The sequence below is a fragment of the Phoenix dactylifera genome, chromosome 5 (genome assembly GCF_009389715.1).
Source record: "Phoenix dactylifera cultivar Barhee BC4 chromosome 5, palm_55x_up_171113_PBpolish2nd_filt_p, whole genome shotgun sequence".
NCBI lineage: Eukaryota > Viridiplantae > Streptophyta > Magnoliopsida > Arecales > Arecaceae > Phoenix > Phoenix dactylifera.
This window is the reverse complement of record NC_052396.1, coordinates 6,092,635-6,109,909: the sequence shown is the minus strand read 5'-3', so window position 1 is coordinate 6,109,909 and position 17,275 is coordinate 6,092,635. Positions and strand designations below refer to the sequence as shown.

The following is a 17,275-nucleotide window of genomic DNA, read 5'->3' as shown; positions in this document are numbered from 1 at the left end:
TCCTCCATTGTTCCCCCTGCTGGCAGCAAAGGAAGCCAATCATTATTTACCGTTTAAGAAGCACTAAAGATACAAATTTACCTACAACCTAATGAAGAAGGAAAAGTTCAGCCCTCGCAAACTTGAATACCCAAATAAAGATTACGGTTTGGCTCGCCGCCCGTTGTAACGGGCTCCTTCAGGACGCCAAACTTAGGCAATCTAACGGTACAGCTACCAGCCAAACCTCTTCTTAGGGTTCAGTGGTTCACAGTGGCTGTTCGATCCCTCAAAGCGCGAAGCACGCGTCCACACGAGAGGTGATCGCCACCGGTAGTGATCCGGACCACTTCTATTGAAGGAACGCCACCTACCTATCAAACTTACTGCCTTATAGCAACAGCCTACAAGAGCTAGAACTCCCAACTTGCCTTCCAATGCTCCTGATCGCCCATGCACTCCCTCGCAATTCAACTAAGAAATAATAAAATAACTCGACATACAGTAAGTTTTTATAGATGATTAGTGATCTCGTATCCAATTCAGTTTATGACATCGACTTCAAAATCCAAAAAGGGAACTGAAGCAAATCCCAGCACCTGCATTAATTATTCAAGTTACAATTCTACATTCTGAATTCAGATCAAAAGATATCCTGCATTCTTCACAAGCCTTGCTTTACTTGCCTTCTCCCACTTACCCGAACTCAAAAGACAGTATCCTGACACAATGAAAACCTTCGGACTCTCTTAACTTTTACATTATCCAAGGTGATGTAGTGCAATACACGGATATACAGGTAAACAGGTGAAAGTTTTCCCCAAGGGAGATGCAGCAATTCACAAAAGAATTTACATGCGGCAATGCGTGCATATCATTGGAACAAGTTGATACATGAAGATGGATGGGAACTTTTTCTATCAGACAGAATGCCTAAGCTTTTAGCATCCGTAAGTAGTCATCCATGATGGACTTAGCCGAAGAACGGTATCCTGACCCAAATAAATTATAGTGATTCAAGTAATGATACAGCATGTACAAGTCCCTCCGCTTCTCAAAACCAGGCTGTTTCGGCATTACCTGAATGAAAGGAAAAAAGAAATCACTCCAGAAAAGATAGTTGAATTCCAGAGTAAATGATCGCACATAGGAGAGGCTCACAAGTATGGTACATGAAAGGAAAAAAAATGTAAAACCTGCAAGTTTTATTTAATGCACCTAGAATAAGACTGAGTATCTCCGAGTGAGAGCATACAGTCTAACTTGCAAAAATAACCAAGATGATAATATATACAGGCTCCTATTGTTATTATAATAAAAGGACTCCATTCTTGTGTTTATCCCTCTGGCAAATTAAGACTTCCTACAATTATAAAAATCTAAAAAGCCTACTGACTTGCATAAAATGACTGACTCGAGGGAATTTTGCCTTTAAGAGCACAAAGAAACATCTTCATCTATGATCTTGAAAATTCATGCTAGTTACATATAGGGGTGGCAATCGGGTCAGGTCAGGCATAAACAGATCGGGTCAAATACAGGTCGGGTCAGAAAACTATAAATCTGAACCCGACCTGTTTATTAAACGGATCAGGAATTACAAACCTGAACCTGACCTGTTTATTAAACAGGTAACCCGACCCGACCCGTTTAACCTGTTTAATAAACAGGTAACCTGTTTACCCAATCCGACCCGACCTATTTAACCTGTTTGCCCAACCTGACCCGTTTAACCTGTTTAGACCTGTTTAATCTGTCCAACCCAACCTATTTAACCTGCCCAACCCGACCTGTTTAGACCTGTTTAGACCCGTTTAACCTGTTTAACCCGTTTAACCTGCCCAACTGTTAAACGGGTTAAACGGTTTAAACGGGTCAGACATCTAAAACCCGTATCCAACCCAATTAATAAACAGGTTAAACGGGTCGACCTGTTTACGACCCGAACCTGTTTAGGCCAAACCCAAACCTGTTTATGGCGGGTCGAACACGGGTCGGATTGGCGGGTCGGGTCATATTTTGCCACCCCTAGTTACATATATATAACCAACAAGCCAAATCCTGATTATTCGCAGTCAATTTTACACCTTGAGTCCTATATAAAACTCCTCTGAACTAGTTCCATTTCCCAGCAATCATCAAGTTGCTCTTTTGTTAATTTTATATAAACAGGGAAGAAAAGATGATACCTCAAAATAGGAATTATAAAATGATCCACCAAATCCAGCACACCATGACATTCCAAATTCCGCCTCATTGTGCCCATCTGTGCACAAACAAAATTGAAATTATTATAAGAAACAAAATGCTTCCAAGCCATATTTTATCACTTGTAACCTGTAACCTTGTTAGTTCGATGGCTCCTTATTTCAGTGCAAGATAGTTCAATGGTACAATTTGTTGAGTTTCAAAATATTGATGGAGCTATTTGGTTCATTGCAAATGAAGTTTTGCCGCAGAGGAAGCTGCATGGAGCTGAATTTGCAGCAAGTAGAGATGCATGTGATTGCAATAGCTCTGTTTGGGAGAATGCAATAATATGTGCTATAATTATTATTCTGTTGTATAATTATTATTCTGTTGTTTGGAAGACTGTCATTTCATCAAAAACCAAGGAGGCATTACTGCAGCAGTCTTTATACATGACCAAATAAATTCTAGGTCATCACGGAGGAAGACCTTATAAACCATTTTCTTGAACACTTGCTGGATTTTCTTGATTGGCCAGCAAGCCCCAACACATGGACTCCACTGGTCTTGGAGACCACATCATGAACAGTGTTCTCCTTCCTCTCCATCAATGGCCAATCTAAGCGTTCAGATAAAGGAACAGAGTGCCAGAGTAATTGAATGGAGCCATTGGAATTCCTGATTGGAGTGCTGGGTGGAGGAATGAAGCGCCAAAGTTGTTTATATGAGCCCTGGGTGGCCAATCCAAGTGCTAGGGTGACCAACCAGGAATGGTTGATCCGAATGCCAGGGTGGCCCATGGGAGTGTTGTAGCGGCTGATAGGAGTACCAGAGAGCAGGGGAAACAGCTCGGCTTACAAGAGGGAAGGGAGAGGAGTTGGAAGGATGGGAGCTTGAATGAGATAAGAGAGAAGAGTCCTGAGTCCATGCCAATCTTGAGATGCTGCTTGTTGTGCCAGAGTCATTATGACTGCAGGTTGAGATACTGCATCTGAGCCTGATTCGCAACTTGAATTGCTGCAGCTCACTAAGGAACATGCTTGGACCCCAGCTCCCGCATCTCAATTATAAGATGAGATGTAGCTAACCATACAGACCTTAAGATCATGGATGTATGCATGTATACGTGCATATATTATGTATTTTACAATTGAATATATTCCTCTCAACACATAAAATTGTTTTGACATTTTGAGTTCATTATTTCAACTTCTTTTCAAAAATTATGATAAATGAGAAGATAGCAGTTCTTATTTCAGTACTTGGTTCATCATCAGAGATTAAAATGAGAATGATGAACCGTCATGTGCTGCAAAGCAACAGTTTGATTCAAACTTACAGTAACATGCTGGATCTAAAATAACAGGATCACCATTCTTATCACAACTGATGTTCCCGCTCCATAGGTCTCCATGAAGTAAGCAAGGTTCGATCACGACACCTTCAAAAGTGGTTGCATGCTCTTTACCATCCGCTGACCTGTCAAAGTGAAAAGGAAAAATAAAAGAAAAAAATCACCCTTCAAACTTGATAGCAATTGTGCACCTCTTTACTCTCATACTTTCCTTTTCCTTTTGATTATTTCCCCCCCTGCTTTTCTCATTGTTATGAGTTACACCACTTCAGTTCTTTCTGCTCTATGACAAAAGTCTTGCTTTACCTCAGGTTGCCCTCTCTAGCAGGGCCAAAAAAATTACTACATAAACTTCTCTAGTTGAATATAGTGGCATTTACCATCTTTGAACAATTGCTTTACCTAACAAGAATGATGATCAGTAATGCTATTTCATTTATGTGCTTCCATTGTGGATTTAACTTCTCCTCAAACATCCAAAGCATGTCTCCTGTATTGTGAATTTAACTTCTCAAGCATCCAAAGCATGTATATATACATAGATTTGGATGGGGAGGGGGTTCATGGTAGAGACAGACACAGAGAAGTTTTTTACATATTTGGATGCCAACAGGATCTTTAGAATAACACCGTAACACATTCACTGATACCCCAAAAAAGGAAAGAAAGAAAAAGCAAGTAGTCTCAAGAACTGAAGTACCTTTTTCATATATACTGGAATCCCCATACTGATCCAGCGCCAACTTTAATTGGTAGCCCAATCTATGCTCAGCAAAAAACTCAGTCCAATCTTTAGACCAAGTGTTTATCTGGGGAGTACTACAGCAAGACAATCAAAGGTATCAGAGCATGGTAACCAAAAGCAACTAATATGATTGGTCCTCATGATCAAATGCAAGTAAGACTACAACACGTTGAACAACAATTAGACAAACAGGCTTGTGCACTACAGGCTAAGAGGATAAGCATGAGAGGAAGAGAATCCAAAGATAATCCAAAGATAAAAGGGAATGTAAAACCCCCATATAATTTTGGACATGAAGGAGAATGGTGGTCTATGATCACTTCATGGCTTTTTTGAGAAAGAAGCAGGGTAATGCAGGGACATTGTTATGCAGATGGCAAGATTTTTAAAACATTTGAAGTATAATAAATGGCAAGACTTTCAAAGTGTTTGAAGTATGTTAGTTGAAATCAACCTTTGTGAAAAATTTCACCTGCCAATTGTATTATCAACATCAAACCCAAAGCCCTTATCTGATTTCCCAGCTTTATGCATCTCAGCAAGCCTTCTTCCTAGAACTGACTGAGGACATAGATATGGTTAAACAAAGATAATCTTCAATTTTAGCTTCTAGGTGATGTATTGTAAATCAGTGTCACCTGATTTATCCTGGAAGCTCCAAACTCGATAAATTCCATGATGATATAGGAGCCACCAGTTGGCAAAGGTCCAACCTACAAGACTCTCAAATCATAAGAAGTTACTTCATTTACCAACTAGAGGCCTTTCAGGGTGAAAATTGTGTGTCTGTGTGTGGTGGGGTGGGGGGAATAAGAACTGGATGTTGTTTAATTACCTTATATGGCTTTGGAACACGAATTGAATTGGTGACATACATTGTACTCAAACCAAGAGCCTCTCCTTCAAACATTGATGGTCCAATTGCGCTGTGTCAAATCGCAACATAACTGAGGTTTTTCTCAAAAGGCAAATAAGAACAGCTTTATTCATAAATAACTATATATGGATGCACAAAGTAATATATGATTAAAGTCAAATTAAGCTTGTTTTATTAATGTATATCCCAGCACAAGAGTATTAACAGAGAAACCATAAATTTCAAAATCCAGAGCATGCAAACTTCAGTGACCATTAACTAATATCATCTAAGAACAGTGAGCCTTAATTTTGCATGCAGATGTACCACTACATTATGATTTTATAGATGTTGAAAAAATAGGCTTATGACACTTAGTCAGCCTTTGCTTTTACCTGTTCATATTTAAATGTTATCATTTTCAAATAAACTAGAAACTATGAGAGTAATAAATCAATAAATCTAGTCTGCAAGTTTTAGTAGCAAAGCAAAACCTTGAAATATTTTATATATCTTAAAGTTTTCAGGTTTATGTAAGATAATGTGCTCAATCCATTCATGGAGAGTTCTCACATTTAAATTTTGGTGCATGACTAACCTCATTTCAGTCGAATAGGCTTGGTTTGATTAATCGATATAATGAAACATTGGCAATAGGACCATGAAGTGAACACATTATGCTGTAATAAACACTAGCTAGCAGCATAAACACTAGAAGAATATCTGTGAGGTATTCACACGGATAAGGTTGCTTACATAGTGGCATACAAAACATCCCACAATTCATAATGGATCCATGGTATTTAAGTTTAAACTCAATTTTGAATAATTAGGATGCATGATCATTTAGCAAAGCACAAAGAAATGAATTGACAGGCTGGTTAGGAAAAGATAACAGATACATATTAGAGTGTTGGAACAACCTACAACCATCATATTCAACATCAGGAGAATTCTTTGAAAACAGCATTTATTTGTGTTTCAGGAAATCTAAAAAAAATGATATTACAAAGGAAAATTATGAATGATAACATTTGAACAACTGTGAATAGATTATGAGTTTGTAGCTGCATGTACACTAACAACAGAATGACTTGCTGCCTCATAAGTTTTAGATAATCCCCATTCCACTTGTTCCACATTAAAATCTTTTGATTTCTTTGAAACCAAGAAAAATAAAATGAAAATAATGATAAAAGCCAGTCTTGCCCCTTGATCTCAACACTAGTCTTAATTCATCATATCATTACCATCACATTTTCCATCAAAATGGTGACTTAATGAAGGGGTATACAATAAATTCCCACTATCTTACAGGATATCACGAACTCCTGAATTTGCTCAATTCTGCCAATTTATCAAGATGCTCCAGTATACAGAAAATTCCTTTTGCTTCTCTTCTTAATATGTTAGCTTACAATATCTTCTCAACATTTCCAGCATTTTGCTGAATTAGAAAGTTTAGCTCTAAGAGAATTAACCCAGAGCATCTAGTTTCAAATATGATCACAAGTTCTAACTATTCAACATTAAAAATTGGTCATCATGGTTTACAAATAATGCACTAATTTTAGAATTGTTTCTATAAACATGACAATGTAATAAAGCCTTATTTCTCCAAGTAGTACTCAATATAATTGATCTTTTATGGATGGCGAATCTATAATTAGTCTTATGAATGTGTGGTAACAGCATGGTCAAATATTGATGACTTGGAAAATTTCTTTCCCTTTATTGGAGCAACATTATAGTTTCTCCTAGGTAACAGTAAAAAAAAGGAAAATGTAAATTAATTTTTGCAAGTGAATTTCTAAAACTTGGCATGCCTGTTTGTCTTAACAAAGAAAGAACCAGAATCCGTATCATATCGGCTTGCATGATTGATACAGCCACCTCCAATGGGACTAATTCTTGTAATTTGAGTGGCCTTTCCTTCTGTGAGAATCCATTCACGAATTGGGTCATCACTCATAGTTGCCACTGTCAGTTGATAAAAGAGTGATGAAGGTTATTGAATTACAATCTGAAGTCCTGTAAGATAGATTTATGCATTACACAGGACTACATTAGATAAAAAGCAGCATGTTGAATAGGTAATACAGGCACAATTTAAATAAATTTGATGCTTGGCATGCCATCATTGAAGATTACATGTCAAAACTTCCACAAAGCATCCCAGTTAACAATTAGTTCAGTAGCATTAATAGGAAGGAGAGTCACATTTTCATCACTGCACATAAGAGGGAGGGGTGCAAAATGTCTATAGTCTAGAAATTGATAAGTAATGAGTCAAGGAAAACAACAAAAAGCATTGGCCTCAAACCCCTTCGCACTAGTTAGCCAAAAACACCACAAGTATTGATAGAATGCCTTAAGGCTTTTTACAATTAGAGCAAAGTCAATCAATATGATGTGGATGAAGGTACTTTCTGTATAGGAACCATGGAAAAAATGCTGTAGTATAAAGATAACAATATGTTCAATCAAGATAAGCAAAGAATGAGGCCAATGCCATACTTATGGCACCAAAAGATATAATGGATGATGATTATTTTTTCACATCCATCACCAAAGCATCCTATAGAATCAAAAAAGGGTAGATAAAGAGAATACGTGTTTGTGGAACGTTGGGAGATGGATGCATCTTGATGGATTTTATTAAGCATTATAAGACAGCAGCAATGGCTAGATATGCTGTATGGTTTGAAGTGGAGGACAAAAATGAGGGCGACGCGCTTATGATGAACTTAAAAGATATAAGAACGTTAAGCTTGAACACATAATAATAATAGAAAAAAAGGCATTTACAAAACGAGGACATTTGAGAAAACTTAGAAGTTGCATCAAGAAAATAACTGTCGGCGATTCACTAAAAAGAAAAAAATGGTATCAAATTGATCTTTCGTAGAGCCATTGGAGAGGGCGCAACTTTGTGAAGTTTCAAAAGACAAGGGGATACCTAAAAGAAGATATATGGAAATTGTGAAGATTACAAGAAACTCACAAAGAGATTGCTCAAAGAAAAGAACTGAAACACTCACAAAGAGGGATCTATACAACCATCCCTAAAGGTGGGAGATACATGAGATGCAGTGACATGAGTGTAAGTTTATGTGATGGGACTATAGATTCTGGCCTTTATCCGTATACGTTTAAAGATATCGCTTCAGAATACAAGATCCTCGGTAAATCTGGGATGTTCCACCGCTTGATTTAATGTAAAATTTGAACAGCCTTATGGAATGAAATAGATCGTTGGACCAAATTGGTAAGAAGCGTTCAGTAACAGGTATACGGGAGAGAAGATAAGGGATGATAGAACTCATAGAAGCCATCGAGGGAATGGGGAATTAAATTTTATTCAGGCCAATTTTAAAGTTTAATTGTCTTTGCTTATCGAATGATTGAGAGAGAGAGAGAGAGAGGGATCATTTGCGCAATTTTATCCACAGCTAGAGTAAGAGAGAGAGAGAGAGGAACTCACTGTTTGAGAAGGAAACAGCACGCCTGGGCCTGCGTTTGGCGAGAGAGAAGCGGCGAGAGCACGGAAGAGAGGAAGCGGAGGACGAGACGACTCCCACGTGCCCCATTCCTCCGCAGGCACAACACCCAAAAGGATTTGGTCCTTAGACTCGCGATCCCCTTAATATTGACTTCCATGGCGACGCCGTCGAGTGTGGGCTCGGACTTTGGGGTTCACAATGTTGTTTCAGGCTCGATAAACCTGGGCTATGGCCCTGTTTGAGGCACAACGCTAAATTCTGGCCCCTTGCCCCTCATTTCTCCGCTAACCACTGGGCCCAAATCCAGATTCAGGCCAAGACCCATCTAGATCACGACAAGGCGTTGAAGCCCGTGAGCTGTCGTGCCCCATTGACTCTTGACTCTAGACGCCGGTCCCCTTCATGCCGTCTCATGTCTCAAGCTTGCTGCTCGCTTCTCGGTGATCCTCTACCCTCCCGCTCACACCTGCTCATTTGAAATTTTTTTAGAATTTTGTAATTTCTTTCGATCCATGGAACCAAAACTCGCACTCAAGCTTCTTCCGATCTTTTAAATCTCGATCCTTAACCAGATCGCCGCTCATGGTGTAATGATCCCATCGTCGCTATGGATCAAATACCTCCCCAAGGACTGGCTGGCGAAGCATTGCACTTCCATCCCCAAATGCAAGCAAGCCCACGCCGTCCTCCTCCGCGCCGCCTTCTTCCACCACAACCACTTCGCCAGCAAGCTCCTCTCTTTCCTCGCTGTCTCCCCCTCCGGCGACCTCAACTACGCCCGGAAAATCTTCTCCCAGTTAGACAGCCCGGATGTCTTCATATGGAACACAATGATCCGAGGCCACGCCAGAGGCCCCAACCCTTCCGATGCCCTGTCCTTCTTCGACCTCATGGTCCATTCCGGCGTCGGGACCGATCACCACACATACCCATTTGTGCTCACAGCCTGCGCTCGCTTGCAAGCTCCCCGGCTCGGCATGCGGTTTCATGGCGAGACGGTTAAAGCTGGGCTGGAGTCTGATGTGTTCGTGCTTAATTCTTTGATTCAGACGTACGCAAACTGTCGGTGTTTTGACGCTGCCCACAAGTTGTTCGACGGAAATCCCTCTCGGGATGTCGTGTCGTGGAATGTCATGATAAGAGGTTATGTTCATGGGGGCTTTTTCCAGCAGGCATTTGATTGGTTCGAGGAGATGAAAGCAAAGAACGTCGGGCCGGATGCTGTGACTGTGATAAGTTTGGTCTCTGCTTGTTCTCGACTGGGTGATTTGGAGAGAGGACGGTCGCTCCATTCGTACTCGAGTGAACTTGGTTTCTTGACAAACAACCTCAAGTTGAGCAATGCAATCCTTGATATGTATTGTAAGTGTGGAGATTTGGTATCAGCATGGAAGTTTTTCAATGATATGGATGACGGGGACTCGGTGACCTGGACTACCATGATCTCAGGTTTGGCTAACTCTGGGAGTTTTCAAGAGGCTTTGGAGTTGTTTGGACTTATGCAGCGTGAGAGGGTCTGGCCGGATGAGGTGGTCCTCGTGATAGTGTTATTGGTTTGTGCTCAGTTGGGGGCTCTCGATCAAGGTAAATATGTCCACCTCCTCATAAACCGATACAAGGTGAAGCGAGACGTTGTGCTTGAGACTGCTCTTGCGGACATGTATGCAAAGTGTGGGGCCTTAGATTTTGCTCTGCAGGTCTTCGAGAAGATGAAGGAAAGGAATGTTTTCACATGGAATGCGATGATTGGTGGACTGGCAATGCATGGGCATGGGGAACGTGCATTGGAGCTTTTTGAAAGGATGTTGAATGAGAGAATCGTGCCTGATGACGTGACTTTTATAGGGCTCTTATCTGCATGCAGTCATGCATGTTTGGTCAATGAGGGTATCAAACTTTTCAGGATGATGCAAGATGTGTACCAAATTCAGCCAAGGATGGAGCATTATGGATGCATGGTTGACTTGTTTTGTAGAGCAAGGTTGGTGCAAGATGCTCTGGCTTTTATAGAAAGCATGCCCATCAGGCCAAATGCGGTACTGTGGGCTAGTCTTATTGGAGCATGTAGGGCTCTTGGAGAGATTGAACTTGCAGAGAAGGCCAGTAAACATGTCATCGAATTGGAACCTGACTCCTGTGGCCGATACGTGATGCTGTCAAATTTGTATGCCGGCATTAGAAGGTGGGATGATGCCTTGGAGGTCAGAAACCTGATGAGAGCCAAAGGAATTGAGAAAGCTCCAGGAGCAAGTTGGATTGAGTTGAATGGAACAGTTCACCAGTTTGTTGCAGGTGACAGATCACATCTCCAAACAAACGAGATTTATATGATGGTGGAAGAAATGTGCCAACGGGTAAGGTCTGCTGGTCATGTTTCGGGTACCATGGAAGTCTTGTTTGACATAGAGGAGGAAGAGAAAGAGCATTCTCTGTTCCTACACAGCGAGAAGCTGGCTGTTGCCTTTGGCTTGATAAGCACCACTCAAGGCTCACCAATTCGAATCACTAAGAACCTTCGTGTCTGTACCGATTGTCATTCTTTCCTCAAGGCTGTTTCTGAAGTTTTTGGTAGAGAGATAGTTGCAAGGGATCGAAACCGATTTCACCATTTCAGAGAAGGCATTTGTTCATGCAAGGACTTCTGGTAGTTTTCAGGCCATCATGCAAATGGGAAACTGCTTTGGCTTCCAAGTCATACAGGTAAAATATCACAATCTTATTCGTTTATATATCCCAGTTTATCCCCATTTGTTAAAGAATGTGCTGGTGGTAAAAATTTGTAGAATGAACTGAATCTTAAATGAATAAATCAGTGCCAAATGCAAGTTCCTGATTCAAATTAATAGTGCAAGATGCAAAAATTTGGATGCTTCCTAATTGATATGAACCTAAGCTCAGGAATTGGGGAATAAACAGCTACAAAGTCTCGCCATTTTCTATAGAAAGATTCTGATGCTTATTAAGCTAGATTTCTCTGTCCAGTTGTTTTTACAATTTTTTATTAAGAATATTCTTCAATTGATAGTCTTGTATGCCCCATTTTAGACTGAGTGAAGGATCATGATCCATAGGGCATTTACTGTAGCTTCTGCATTTGGTCCTGGGATGGAACTCTTCTTCAACTTATTTGTTGATGTCGTGGAAGATTATAGTGTTATATGCATATCCTATATTAAGGAGGCTGCCTTCTCCATTGAGGGCTTGCATCCTTTTCTCCTTTGTTTCTTCTTGCCGCTGACTCTTTTTTTTTGTTCAGATACTCTTGTTTTCTGCATTTGGGCATGCCATGGTAGTATCTCTTGCTGGCTGAAGTTCACTTTTTGATTTATTGGAAGACCATAAGGGGATTGTATGCATATCTTGAAATGAGAGACAGCTTCTCACAATGCAGGAAGGTAATGTTGGCTCCTTCCATTTCTTCTTGCTGTCTACTCTATGTGCAGTTAATGTTGTTTGTCTTCTTTGCGTTCAGTTGGGACTCATGCCACTAATAATGCTTGCTGAGTACACGTGCATTTACATAACTTATTCTAAAATTACAGCCACCCAGGAGCTCTCATCTACACTTCATACAAAGCCAACTCTCTCATCATAAGTAGACATTTTTACTCTAGCTGGGCACAGCTAAAACACGCTCCACTTTATAGACTTCTATAACATTTGGAGAATTCTTAGTATGTCAATCTACATTTTATTCTCTTGAGGAAGTTGGTTCTATTTGATGAACAAGCTTTATTGCTAATACATGGGAAGACATCTTCTCTTGCAGGGTATCTACATATCATTTCAGATGCTTCATGAGGATCGCTAGTCACGTTATGGACTATTTTGGCCGCCTCGCATAGATCTGAAGAGGATACGAGAACATGATCCATCACATTCAAGCTAAATTGCTCATCAAATTTTTTGAGGCTATAACTTTTCCATACAAGGTACCTTTTTTTTTATAAGAAGGTTGTATGTATACCCTTCTAAATATATAAAATTATATAAATATCCTCATAAAATTACTATTTGCATGTAAATCCGTCCTCTCTCTTTTTTGCATATGTACCCGTACCATCTAACGTCGTTAAAAAATAAACAGCTTAAAACTAAAATAACTGAAATACTCTTATGGGTAGATATGTAAAAAAAATTATAAGAGAATACACGCAAATAGTAACTTTACGAAAGTATTCATGCAATTTTACATATTTAAAAGAATATACATTTAAAAAATATATTAACAAAAATCAAAACTCGACTGGAACTTGCTAAGTGTTTTATGATTCAGTTGGATCGATAAGTTAAAAGAAGCTTGAGCTACATTGTCAATTTTCTTTTTTAAAATCATGACTCGGTCAAGTTGGAATGTTAGGTAATCATTTTGGTAATGCTATTCTCCATTTGATTTTGATATAATTATCATTATTGAATCTATAACATCTATATATTCTTTATTAGTTTAAAATATTTAAGCATATCAAATTTAAATTAATTATAGATGTTTAGATTAGTAAAATATTTTTTAGTAATTTTTAAATGTTGAGTTGTTTGTTTTTTAGGCAAGAATTTTGTAAAAGTAATATGAATCATTCTATAAGAGTTAATATTAACATGAGATCATGTGATATGATAATACTAATCCTTTTTTGTCACCTTTTTTTATTAAGAATAACTGAATTATTTTACTAAATTTTAATCATTTTTATTAGATTTTTTTAAGTTATACCCTCTTAAATATGCGTAATGACATGAATATTCTTGCAAAATTGCTATTTGTATGTATATCCTTATAAAATTTTCTTTTTGTACATCTATTTGTAAGGGTATTTCATTTATTTTAAATTTAAATTATATATTTTTTAATGGCGTTAGATGGTATGGGTACATACATAAAAAAGAAAGAAAAAGAAGAGCATACACACAAAATAAGTATTTTATGAGGATATACATGCAAATAGTAATCTTATGAGGGGGGGGGGGGGGGGCGGAAGAGTTTCACCGAAGATATTTTCTAATTCATGAGCAATTAGACGATGTTATAGAAGGCAAAGTCAATGTATGAGTCGCAATCTAGCACTGCAAAGATTTTAGTTTTTCCAGCTGTTTGGTTTCCAAGCAATGACTCTTTGGCTATACAAAATAAAACAAACCTAAGGCTCTAAGCACTGATGACCAAGCAATTAAGTTGAACTTTATTGGTTAAGATCTCGTGACATTCTAAGAACACAACCAATAGTTGCATGACCCTGGTTGACCTGGGCAAAGTTAGCATAGCCTCCCTGACCCGTCTTAGCCCAGCTAGCTTTTTCGGGCTTGGGCTAGGATTGTGGGCCTGTCAGCGTAGACCTCAAATCTTCAAGCCTGATTAACTTGGGCCGAAATCAGACTTGGTATTTTTTAATATAGCCCAGTCTGCTTCAGTTACATATTTTGTATTTATATGTATGTAGTAATATAATTTATTATATATTATAAACTATAAATTATAATATTTCTATTTTTTAAAAAATTTTAATTTTAAAATAAAAGGGGAGAGGGCTAGTCAAGAGCCCTAACTTCTGATTTCCCTCTTCTCTCCTCTATAAACATTGCCGGCCATCCCATTAACTCTAACCAGCCTCTTGCCTTCCACCACTTTCTTCCCTTTCTTTCTCCATCCTTGGAGAGCGAAGCTCGAATTCTCTGCAGTATGTGTTTTGCACCGCCCAACATGAACCCTTTCTATTCTTAAGATATGCAATAATCAATCGGTCTTCAAAATGGATGATATGGTAGCAATCCAAGGCTGTACAACTTCTGTAGTGCAAGACATGTACTGCAGAGAATCGGAAAGCGGTGTTCGGCTATTTTTTATTCTAGCTTTTAATCAGAATATCTATGTGTATATTTAAAGGAAGGGAGATTCTTTAGCTCAACAGTAACAGGCCGGAAGTTAAAACGGGAGAAGTGTCAAATTATATCCATTTTGAGGAGCCTCTTTTTGCATCATCTGACGTGCTGTTGATGGTGATAAATGTAGAGATGGATGACATTCTTCTTCTGTAAGTGATACTTGGTGCCCTTCTAACTTTTTAGTGGTACCTATTTTGTCTCTGAGTGCAGCTTGGTTTGGGGTTACCCAAACTCATTTACTTCACCCGACTTGCGGCATGGCTGATTTGGTCGAATTTGTGTGAAAAATGTTAAGTGACCTAGAGCCGGTTAGATTTGGATTGATAACTTGGAAAGTAACATATTTCGGCTTGGTCCAAGTTTCTGTTTAAGAAGTTTTTAGTTTATCGTATAACTCTTGCAAACCTCTCTGAGCCAAAGCCAGTCAGAGTTGAAATTTCAATTATTATCTATTAAGAACCAGTTTGTCCCAAGCTGCATGATATTCGGTTTGAATCTATTGAAAACGGCTAAGTTAAGATTAGATATTTTGCTGGTAAAGTTGAGTTTGATTTACCCTTTACCTGGGTCAACTGACCTGAGTTTCATTCTTAGGCCCTTGGATGCAGTAGGGTAGGCATAGCTAAAGGCTCGTTTGGTTCGCGAAAAGTATTTTTCCTCATAGGAATATGATTTTTGGGAAGAAGATTCCTAGGAAGAAAATGTTTGGAAATGTACTTTTGGCATGTTTGGTTAAACATGGAAAAGTGACAGATTTCCAGAGTGCTTATGTTTGGTTGATCATCCACTTTTCTGAGAAAGTTATGTGTAATTCCTATTATACTCTTAATAAAAATTAGGTCTTTAATGCTTCTTTAATGCTGAAGGGTCTTTTTGGAAAAAAAAAAATAAAGATGGAGTGATTTTCGCCTCATGAAAAAGTAATTTTTCCATGTTTCTTATGGAAAATATTTTTACATGAAATGTGGGAATCATATTCCTATGGAAATACAACTCCATCTTTCTTCTTTGAAAACTCCAACCAAACAAGAGACATCTCGTTATTTTTTCCGTTGACCACACTTTCTTCCCTTTTTTCCCACGAACCAAAGGGGCCCTAAATGAATTAAGGCCTTCAATGTATTCATCAAGAATTCAGTGATTTTCTAGCATAATTGATACTTGTCTTCTACGTGTGGAATAAAATACTATGGTAATTATTACATATGTTATGGGCAGTATGGTAAATCTTGCTTTCAGGTTTTTATTGAGAAAGAAAAATACTTGAAAGAATTCATAAGAAATACACTTTTCTCTCATAAAAAACATCTTCAAACTAAAGATACACCATGCTTATTAGATCAATGAAAAACTAGAAATTGCAAGCATAATAAAGATTATGCATACATTTTTCTCAAAAATGTATAAGTTAGCAGGGACTTCCCATCTTTTTCTCATAATAATTATCTCCAACCTAATATTTGTTATCTAGGGTTCGTCCTCTTTTCGATAATTAGAATTTTAAGAAAAAGAAAGATAATTCGGTCATAATTCTCGGTTACATCTGAAGGAAAATAAAACATAGTTTCATGGTGCCATCATAATTCAGTCTCTAGAGTTCCTCTGATAAAACTTGAAATGATCTAGGAAAATTTGGATTCCAAAATTGTGAAATTCGTGGGGTCAGACTACTTCTGCAGCTGCCGCCGTATTCAATGCAACCATAAGCCGCTTCTGGCTTGGTGTCGCTTGCGCTTCTTTTTTAGCAATTCCCCTTTAGTAGTAAGCGAGTTTCACGTGCTAAGAACTTCGATTTGATTGATGGAATCGTGAATAGCTTTGTTTATCCCATTTCAACGACAAGCCTGGCCCACGCACATGGATCGTGGCCCAAGGTGGGCCCGTTTGGGAAGTTGGGGTGTACGTTGTAGTTGGTATTGAATTCAAGAGAGGCAATCATTCGATATAAAATTATCCAAACGAAGCTCCCTCCCAGAATACCAAACCAACGTGCATTTAAATTATTTCCGTGGACGGCAAAACGAGCCGGATCCGTAGATCGACTTATCACTTTGGAGTTATCCCAGCTTCCAAAGGACTTGGAATCCATTAGCTTACGCTTCACGCGCGAGACCCGGCTCACGCGGTGGGTGGATTCGTTCATTCCGTAGAAGCCCCGCAAAGAAAAGCAATAAAACTTTTGGTTCGACCGGACTTACCCCTGAGCTGATAGACCAATTCAATTATAAATAATATATATATATATATATATTATTTTTTTTATTTTTATGTATGTTAAGTTATGGTCAAATTGGTTTATCATTGAGCTGATGTATTTAATTCAACTAATAATTGGTCTACCGTTAAGTTGATGGATCTGTCCGGCCAATAATTTAATGAGGTATTACATTTTTTTTGGTCTAATTATACAATGGTGAATTAAATAGCACAACGAGAACAATAAGGACAATCGGTTTATCATTCATATAAATGCACCCATCTAGTAGTTGGCTTTCTATGTTATTCCGCAGGTAGGACATTTTGAAAGGCTTATAGGTCCGGAGGCCCCTCTAGTGACGATACGCATTGTGATACGGTAGGCACAATATGATCTGGTGGCAGCCCTTTTAAAACAAAAGGAATCGGAACTTTCCATGAGTACGGATGCCTCTTCCTTTTTCCCTATAATTTAAAGTTGTTTCGAATTAACCTCTGCCTAGTTTGCCAAGTAATTAGAAATTTACGATAGAGTTAGGTCCAAAATCTTCCATTCAACATTAAACAAAAAA

The 17,275-nt window shown here is 38.6% G+C and overlaps 1 protein-coding gene and 1 pseudogene across 1 annotated transcript; one reads left to right on the top strand and one right to left on the bottom strand.

Moving 5' to 3' along the window:
* Positions 1-560: 560 nt before the first annotated feature.
* LOC103711130 lies at positions 561-8,739 on the bottom strand (annotated as a pseudogene).
* A 264-nt stretch (positions 8,740-9,003) lies between these two features.
* Positions 9,004-13,461, top strand: LOC103711155 (pentatricopeptide repeat-containing protein At1g08070, chloroplastic-like). Its single transcript, XM_008797187.4, has 4 exons — positions 9,004-9,067; positions 9,200-11,327; positions 11,884-12,022; positions 12,397-13,461. The coding sequence occupies exon 2, from the start codon at positions 9,218-9,220 to the stop codon at positions 11,273-11,275; it is 2,058 nt and encodes a 685-aa protein (XP_008795409.2). The 5' UTR covers positions 9,004-9,067; positions 9,200-9,217; the 3' UTR covers positions 11,276-11,327; positions 11,884-12,022; positions 12,397-13,461.
* The last annotated feature ends 3,814 nt before the right edge of the window (positions 13,462-17,275 follow it).